The sequence below is a fragment of the Lotus japonicus genome, chromosome 6, assembly GCF_012489685.1.
Source record: "Lotus japonicus ecotype B-129 chromosome 6, LjGifu_v1.2".
In the NCBI taxonomy this organism is placed as follows: domain Eukaryota; kingdom Viridiplantae; phylum Streptophyta; class Magnoliopsida; order Fabales; family Fabaceae; genus Lotus; species Lotus japonicus.
In genome coordinates, this window is record NC_080046.1 from 17,028,567 (window position 1) to 17,038,103 (window position 9,537).

General features: G+C 37.3%; 1 protein-coding gene across 1 annotated transcript; it reads right to left on the bottom strand.

The window, feature by feature from the left end:
• Nucleotides 1-579: 579 nt before the first annotated feature.
• LOC130722947 (inositol-3-phosphate synthase) lies at nucleotides 580-4,005 on the bottom strand. The gene is made up of 10 exons (XM_057573845.1): nucleotides 3,686-4,005; nucleotides 3,506-3,574; nucleotides 3,263-3,398; nucleotides 2,299-2,546; nucleotides 1,965-2,191; nucleotides 1,758-1,873; nucleotides 1,436-1,612; nucleotides 1,163-1,351; nucleotides 997-1,059; nucleotides 580-893 (listed from the first exon to the last, which is right to left on the bottom strand). Exons 1-10 carry the CDS (start codon nucleotides 3,871-3,873, stop codon nucleotides 774-776), a joined length of 1,533 nt encoding a protein of 510 aa, XP_057429828.1. The 5' UTR covers nucleotides 3,874-4,005; the 3' UTR covers nucleotides 580-773.
• Between the last annotated feature and the right edge of the window lie 5,532 nt (nucleotides 4,006-9,537).

A 9,537-nucleotide genomic window follows, 5' to 3' on the forward strand; every position in this document is an offset into this window, starting at 1 on the left:
GACCATAGCCATCCTTACATTAGCAGCATGTTGATAGGCCTTAAATCACATAGATAGGCTTGATTACACGGTTGGAACTAAACTTGATAAACTATAAAGATAGGGTAAAGGAATAAATGCCATTATTTTCCACATAATTAATAGATATTCCAGGATATTAACATTACCATAAAGTTATATAAGAGAAGTTATGATATTAACAGTTCTCCACCATTTTATGCCACAGCCAGCAACATTACCAGATATAAGTTGAGCCTTGCACCAATTGATAATTTCCTATGGTTCTCTTCTAAAGAGGAGTCAATATCAGGAGTTTTGTTGTTGTGATGTGTATTCCAACTTCTATAATTATAGCATTTTTATTGTTCGAGTTATGACTCATCTTCAAGAAATTAGCACCAGAGAAGGTAAATCATTGAAGATTCAATCAACTGATGTTAGCCATGTGAATAACCTATTATAAGTTTATGACTACATTTCACATCCACCGCAATTTGAGTAGATCTTAAAGAGCAGGTTCTACCGTGTGTACTATAATGGGTACTACCTCTGAAAAATAGTAAAAAATTAAAGACCATCTGAGAACACAAATTTATACATTCACTTCACTAGAAAGCAAAATATGCTATTGAGCACTTGGGAGCAAAGACAATCAAAATATTACACTTGTGAAAACATTTAGCAAACACATTCTCAACGATAGGGGAAAAGGAGACAAATTTTCTCAGCATTCAGCTAGAGAACTCCAACTACATTCTATTTCTACCCATGTTTCACTTGTACTCGAGGATCATGTTATTCTCAGGAGCCAATCCAACACAAGCTCTCAGGATGTTTTCCAGCATTGCTCGCTGCTTTGACAATGCATTCACCACGGGTGTGCCTGGAGGAACCTGCCACAATTATCTTGTGAGAAGCCATGTAAAAATGAAAGTTTAACATAAAAATAAGCACTTGCGTGTATTCTTAACATTGAGCCAGATAAATTGAACTCACCAGAGGAGCCTTGGTCAGATAACTGAGGATGGTAGCAACTGGGTGGAATGAGTGAAACTTGTCCTGCAGGAACCACAATTTAGTGTGCCTCAGAAGGCTAAAAGTAATACATGGACTAGCACAATCAAGCAATGAAATTGTTAAGCAAAGCATACATATTACTTACCTCAGCTTCAGATTTAAACTGGATTCGAGTGCTAAGCTCAGCAAGGAGAACCAAGTCCAAGATGATTGGAGCAGCTAACAGCGAATCCTCGCACGTGTTGTGCAACACAATTGTGTTCTTTCCACCCATGAATATCTCAGAAGTGTACTCATCCATGGCTCTCTTGCTGTCCGCCACGTAAGGCACATACTGCAAAGGAACAAAGCGCAGAAAATTAAAACTATGTCAAAAGACAAGAACAAAAACACAGAGGTGGGTGAAATGAAAAATTACCTTAATTACTACAACATGGTCTGGATGTTCACCAGGCTCATAGAGGATGGCATTGCTGTTGACCATATCATCAACGACGTTGCTCTTGGAGATTTCCTTGGAGCGGAAGGTTTGCGGAGCTGAGAGATTCATGCCATCATTGTTTCCCAGATGATTGTAACTCACTATTGATGTTGGCTGTCAATCATGAACCACACTCTTAAACAATCAATCAAGTTACCCTTTTTTCCCAAATGAAATTAGCATACTGCAAATATTAAACATACAAACAAACAAAGAATAGGCAAAGCACATGATATGACATTGATAAAAAACAATGTACCTTGATACCAGCCCCCACAAGGAAATCCACCAACACAGACTTCATTTTGGTTTGACCACTCTTGAAGTCATCTCCACCAATCAAACTGTTTTTCTTGATAGCAAGATCAATCAGCCCTGATAAGAACACAAGCAAAGTTAACAAATTTGCATAAATACAAGTCATATTTGCATAAATATGGGGTGAAAATAAAGGCAAATAACAAACCTGGGACAAAAGTGTTCTGAGGGCTTCCATTGATGAAAGGAATATTCTCCATAACACAAGCAATGGCATACAATGTTGAAGGAGAAATCTCAGCCTCATTTCTGTCCACGGAAGCCAAGAGATTCTCCATGGTATCGTTAAGTCCCACAACTAAATTACTAAACCTCTCTGTGTTGGCAGTCCACAGGACGACAACCCTGTCCACTTTGCTGGCTTCCTTAAATTCCCTGAATTTATGTCAACACAGGAACAGGTTCAGGAAGCTTGTAGCTTAACAGGGTATAGGTATATAAGCATGCAAAAATAAAAGCAGGTAGATTGACAGTGGAAATACTTAATGTCTTTGATGATTTGTTGAATTTGCTCTTTCTTAGTGCCCTTGATAACGTTATTGGCGCGGTCACCTTGGTTGGCAGCAATGAAATCGGGGTCATAAATTCCAGGGAGTGGAACCATGGATTCCATGTAAGGCCTCAACTGCTTCTGCAAATCAATGTCGAACACCCTCGCCCTGCCCATGGCATCAGCCAGGTTCATGTCACTGATATCCCATCCCCCAAACACAACGTCATCAGGGTTGACCTGCATATGCAGATTTTAAACAAGGTCAAGTTTATCACACGTTTGAAAAATCAAAACATCTTGAACTCCTATTTTTTGTCAGATGTCACCACCGCCGCTAGGTGTGACGTGAGACTAATATCTTGCCTCACAATCCACGCACTAAGCGGTAAGGGTCGGCTGGCTACAGAGTTTTTTCCCCTCACAAGGTATTTGAACTCCCAACCACTTGGGTACGTAAGGGACGAAATGATAAACTACTACGCCAAGCCAGGTGAAGTAACTCAAAAGATTTTATAGTTTAATCATAAGCTACTCTAATAATTTTAACCGAACACTAATGATTAAGCTCAAACAAAGTTTTCAAAGCTTATCTGGGAGGAAAACAATTTATTTAAATTTTGTCTCTAAAATAAAATAAAATAAAGATGTAATCACATTTAAAAAATTTCAAGCTAGGATTACGACATTCAATATAGATTAACTTTTTTTCATTTTAGAAACAAAATCCAAGCAAACTTAGAAAATACTCTTCTGGGTGGCTCTGAATAAAATTGGATGAAATACCCTTCAATCTACTTACTTTATTTATGACTTTTTAAAAAGAAAATTATGTTATTTCATCACAGAATATAATAACTTCATTACATATCTAAATACAATAAGTTCTCAATTAAACCAAAAAATCAGCTAATTAATTATACAATTAAATGGAAGGTGTTTGTTTTAAGGGTTACCATTGGAAGCAAACTCTTGAACGGCGCATAGATTTCCTCTCCCTGGAAAGAACCAACTCTGATAGCAGAGGCTTGGGTGAGAGAGCCAAAGTAATTAGCTCGTTCAATCTTATCCTTCGTTGCCCATGAAATACCCCTGAAGAATCATAAATTACAAAAATTACCCAAAATTATCAACACCCATTTCTCATCAATCAATTACAACAATAAACAAAAACACAAGCCAGGGAATCGAAAACTCACTCTTTGTTAGCAATAACACCACCGGTGAGAGTTGAACCGTTGTTTCCACCCCAACCCACAAGCATTACCCTGAAAACACAAAAAAGAAAACAAAATCAAAATTAAAAAACAAATAACCATTTTTTTCTTCTTCCTTCAATTTGAATCAAATAATTTAACCAGAAAAATTAAGAAGCAAACCCCAATTTAGGAACATTGGTACTGGTTTTGAATTCATATTTGACAGATTTAGGTTTAACAATCCACTGATAAGAACCATTTCTGTTCTCATGAACGAGTTCGGTGGTTTCGTAATTGTACACGGACTGAATCTCAGTCTCGGTGTACTTGACATTCGGACTCTCAACCTTGAAATTCTCGATGAACATGATGAAGATGAAGGTGAAACGCGACCAGAGAAGAAAGAAGAAGATGAAACGCGATCGATCGATCTCTTCTTTCTTCTTCTTCACGACGACGCAGATTTACCGAACGGTTTTGAAGGTGGATTGATATGAAGATGGAAGATGGTGCTATATAAAGAACAAGGTTGGAGTGTGTGGCTATACACGTGCCACAACTTGAGTGGGATCCGGGGTTATATAATTGTCGTTATTTTTATTTTGGATTTTGATTTGATTTACTGAATTCTAATTTTAAAGGCTGCGCTCGGCCATCACTTTCTCTTGCTTTCAACACCCTCCTAATTCTAATTTCACTCCACCCCTATAAATATACAATAGAAAATAGAGAAGTGAGAGATATAATAGATAAATAAATAAAAATACATAAAAATGAGATTGAAGAAAACATATAAGGTGTGCATGTAACAAAACACAATTCTTTTTTCCATTTTTTTTTCTGTTATTTCTGCTTGCTCTTTATTCCATTTCAAAATAGTGATTATTATTTTCCGATGTATCAAAAAAAAAATAGTGTATTATTTGTCTCTTGTTATTTGTAATATTTACCTAATCCTCTAAAATTAAAATTGTTAAAACATAGTGTGTCATTTAAAATTCTCTCTACATGATGGCCTTGGAAATAAAAAAAAATTCTACTAAGCATGAAAATTCTTTTAAAGTTGAGTATTAATTATAAGGGTACACTACAATAAAACTTGTTTTTAGTGGCAGTACATTTGTGGCATTTACCAAAAAATGCCACAAACTTATATTACTCTAGCATTTAAGTAGAATGCCACTAATTTAAAAACACATTCCTAGCTAATTGGCAACAATTTGGCAGTAATTTACTGAAGCTTATATTACTCTGGCATTTAAGTAGAATGCCACTAATTTAAAAACGCATTCCTAGCTAATTAGAAGCTATTTGGTAGCAATTTTCTGAAGTGGCACTTAACTCAAATGCCACAAATAACCATTTTTCAATTTTAATATTTAATTTTTTTTAACTTTCACTCACACAATTTCAGATTTTTAAACCAAAATGAAAAAACCTCTTCCGCTTTTCTTCCAAACTCTCTCACGCGATTCACACCATTTCTCCCAAACGCTTTCACGCTTTCATCTCTCACTCGCACAAACTCTGCAACTCTGCACCGATCGGAAATTCAGCGTCGCGCATCACCGCCACTCATCGGTTGTCTTCACCATCGTGACCGAGCTTCCGGAACACCACAACCCTCGCCTCACTCTCTTACTGGTTATCTTTCTCACTCATCTATGTATATAGGGTTTTTCTGTTTGCTTATATTCCAATGTGTGTGCGTCTTCTCCTCTTTAGTTTTCTGATTCTGAATTCTGAGTATTCCGATTTTGAATTTTGATTTTTCCATTGCGCGAAAAAGCAGAATCGAAGAACGACAAGGAGGAAGAAGAGACTGGAATTGAGTTGATTGTGTGAGAGAACCGAACATGACATCGTTTGTTGCTCACTGAAGCAGGTAAAATCAAACCAAACCAAACCTTCTTGACCTTAATTTCATGCTTTAATCTCTCACTCGTTGTGTTTGCTTTCATTTATATGCATCACTTCGCTTTATTGTTGAGGAAACCGTGTAAAACAAGTGAGTCTATGTGTGTTTGCGTTTGCGCCAGCGCATGCATGCCAGGTGTTTGATGAAATTATTGCTTCATATGTATCCATGTTTTTTATTGTTGAGAGTGTCAGAGTCTAGGTTTATCAAATTTTACAGTTTCTGGTGCTGTGAATTAGTATGTTGCTTTAGATACCAAGGGCTTTAGTGAGGTAATAATTAGAAAATGGGGGAAAGTGAGCTATGTTTGAATTAGTTCACTGTTTTGTTCATAATTGTGCCCCATAGCCTCTATTCTCTTGGCTTATATTGCCACTGTAATGTGAACTTAATATGTTGCAGTTTTTAAAGACCAATTTTATATTGCAAGTTTTGGATTTACAATTTGTGTACTTTGTTTACTGTGTGCGCATTTTTTATTGTGAAATTGAAGTTTGACTTTCCAATATTCAAATTTGAAGTGTCCTCCTATGGTATGTCAATGTTGAGCTCCAAATCTTTTGTTGGATATTATGAAGTATGAAGAAAACATCTCTTGAATGTAATTAAGAGGGAAAAATTGTTAATGTCTCTCTAAATATTATAATGAACTGCTTATATTTCCATCCGTTGTTATTCTGACTTGTTGATGAAGGATGAGATTTTCTAATCAAAGATCCAATTAGATAGAGGTTTAATCCGGTGTTCTTATGACTAACATGTATGGAAATCACGAATTGCTATCTGGTGATGTTTTAGTGATTTAGCCAATCTAAATTGTAAGTTTAGGCCATGGTGATTTTCTGTAACCATGGGCCATATCCATTGTGGTTTATCATAGTGGATATATTAGAATTAGACCCTTGCACTATCTATTGTGATTTTTAATAACCATGGGTCGTCACTCATCTAATTGTCACTAAACCCTGCACATTAGAACGAATGTTGATGGTTAGTACTGTCAATTTATTAAAAGGCAATGGCTATTATAGTTTGCTGAACAAGAGAATTAAATTCCTCACTTCAATTTGTTGAAAAACAGAAAAAAGTTGTTCTATATCCATTTAGACTTAGTTACAATTTAAATCCTTTCTTGCCCTGATTTTCTTGTCTCATTGTCTATATCCATGTAATATGTAGCTATTGTTAGTTTGGGTCTGTATCTTGCCTATGTATCATGCATAAATTCAAGTGATCTAAATCTAAATTGAACTGCTCCCTCTTCTCGCTCCAGCTTGTTTTTTTTTTTATTACTTTTGCTGGATATAGTAAGTAATTCTCTCTCTTCATTGCTCTCATTTCCTATCCAGATTCTGGTCTGCAACGAACTGCTTTCTTTCTTTCTCTTTCGTATGGATCTTGTAAGACCCGAATTTGCAGAACTGGATTTAAAGGTTAATTTCCGACTCACGCGTAGAATCAGTGTAAGCGTGACAGGAGTTTGCTGTTTGGGAAAGTTCAATGAAGAAGAAAGTTCAGGAATTGCTTGAGGATAGTACCATAGTCGTTTTAGGAGTTAGTGCGATTCGTCTGCACACCCGCCTTATGGCGAGAGTGTCCAGAATACGCTAATTCCGCTCTTAAAGCAATGTTTAAGCGAAATTTCAAATCCTTGGAAAAATAAGAAGTTCTCTTTATTTTTCCTTCGACCAATGTTTCATTTCGGAACCCTGGACTGTACGCACGATAGGATTCACTTCTCGGAAGTCCGACGACGCTAATTTCTTTGCTTCAAAAACCCTAAATTCAATCACTGAATGAAGACTTTTTCTATTCGGAGCTTTTAACGAAGTTTCCATCCGTGTTGCCAGATTTCTTTCGACATTTCCAATATTTCTTCAGAACGAAGTTTTGTCGTCTGACCTTCACAGCAAAAAGTAGTTTTTCGGGGCAAATTAACTTATACCGCTTTTGGATCGTTTTTCCCAAATTCAGGAAACCTGTTTTGAGTTCTGGAATTCTGTCGCCAGAATCTCGCTTAGAATTCACCGGTGAACGTGTTGCAAAAATCGGAATCGCGAAATTTTCATTTTCCCGCGATTTCACTCTCCTATAAATAGTAAAAAAATCAAAATATCCCACCATTTCACCCATTGGAGCCGCGGGTTTGAAGGAGAAAGGAGGGAGGAAGAACTTTGTCGTTTCTTGACCGATCTTCGAGCAGTTTGTCTCTATTTCACGGCATCGAGGTAACTTGCTTGATTCTTACCTTTGATCATTCTTTTTGTCACGTTTCTTTAGCTATTTCTGTGCTCAAAGTTTCGAGCTTTTCGTAAAACTGTCCGATTTTCCTGATTTTTCTGTTGAACTATCTTCCATGCTTGCCCAAAAACCTAGAACACTCGCTGTTATTCGCCGATTTCGATCGAGTTGTCAAAGATCTGAAAAACTGTGTAAAAACCTTTTTGCGCACATATTGAAACTTTAATGTCGAAAAGTCACAATCCGACTTAGTGCCTTTAGGATTAGTTGCTACAAATGTCGTTGTGAACATTCCCATCAAATTTGTTTTCCGAAGTTTTAACTTTGAGTTTTTGAGCTTTTATTTTGGACCAAAACGCCCCTGAGTAGTCGTATTTTGACCCGGTTGTTCTAAAATTTTTCCGACAGTTTCTTTACCCTAGTTTTACCCTAAAACTACCTAGGATTTAATTTAGATCGAAGAAAAAGCGTCGGAACCCTTTTTCTCTTAGGGTCGTGAGCATGTTTAGGGGGGGGGTTTCGTTTTTCGATAACTCGTCCTCTCGTGTTCGATTGTTGTACTCTGAAGCTTTAAATGCTTTGTCTATCGTTAATTAGTTGTGTGTGATCGAGCTAATATATTTTGTATGGATTTCTGCTTTGTTTTCTCCGAGGTTCAGTTGAAGGAACTTTTGGTTCTACGGAGCAACTTTGTGAGGAGAACCTATACCGTGAGGCTGGAACAACTCGAGGTTAGGGCAACTTACCTATTAGCTAAGATTGCATGATAGGCGTCGATGAATTCGACTTGTGAATTACTTTGATATTAGTTATGATGATGAATTATTGTTATGTTGTTTTCATAACTTATGATATTGATGTTGTATTAAATTGTGCGCCTTGACGCGATTTCGGAGCAAAGAATCACTGAACTGATTCCTTTTGATCTTTCGGGTTGGATGAACAACCCTAGGCAAGTCCAAACCCGAGGTTTGAGACTTAGCTATCGTTTGTATACTTAGACTTTCCCCGGGGGTTATATTTGGGGGGATTTTGGCAAACTTAGAAGGATTAGAATCTTGGAAACTAAAGACCTTAGAGAACTTAGTCTTCAAGAATTAAACTCATAACCTGACTAATTCAATTCGAAACGTTTTCATTACGAATAAACCATAGGGAACCTAAAGGGGAAAATGATTGCGAAAGACGGGGAAAAGTCGACAAGTCTTGAAGTTACTGGGAATTGGCGGACGCCACGGAGGAGAGCCACGGTGACGAGAGGAGGTTGTCGAGTACTTTGATACTCTTGATGTTAGGGTTTATGTCGTCTTGATCATCAATAAACACTTGGGTTTACACATTGGGATCTTCTTTAAGCTAAACACTTGCGTTGTGAGGACGATTCGATGTTTGGCTAACCATATTGCATCATGCATACATTCGAGGTTTGTACGATCGAAAGATTGGGCCTCGGTGAAGTTGGGACGGCTTCACGAAGGTTGGGACGACCTTCATCGAAGAACACATGGATGTATCTTCGGCATAGCGGGCAGAGTGGCACAACCTAGGGTGGTTTGGGGCTGATCCGACTATGCATGGGTTTGTAAGCGACACCCGAGCAGAGTTGTCGACACTAGGCCTGTGTCGGGCAGACTCGTGGTGCCCATCCCAATTGAACTATCTGGATCATATTGAATTGCATTTCACACATACATTCACCCTGACTGGAATTGTGTGCTGTTTTGAATTATCGAATTATTGTTAGAGCCGATAACATGCTATGAATATATATATATATATATATATATATATATATATATATATATATCCCCCAATCATATGTTGTTTGTATATCTACTTTATTCCGTGAGTTGACCCTAGCGCCTTGGCTTTG

Bases quoted from the DNA above. Each gene is read 5' to 3' on its own strand.
- LOC130722947 (XM_057573845.1), bottom strand. From the start codon at position 3,873: ATGTTCATCGAGAATTTCAAGGTTGAGAGTCCGAATGTCAAGTACACC. The intron at 3,575-3,685 runs GTTTGCTTCTTA...TTGTGTTTTCAG, and splicing joins ACCAATGTTCCTAAATTGGG to GGTAATGCTTGTGGGTTGGG. The intron at 2,192-2,298 runs GTATTTCCACTG...ACATAAATTCAG, and splicing joins CAAATCATCAAAGACATTAA to GGAATTTAAGGAAGCCAGCA.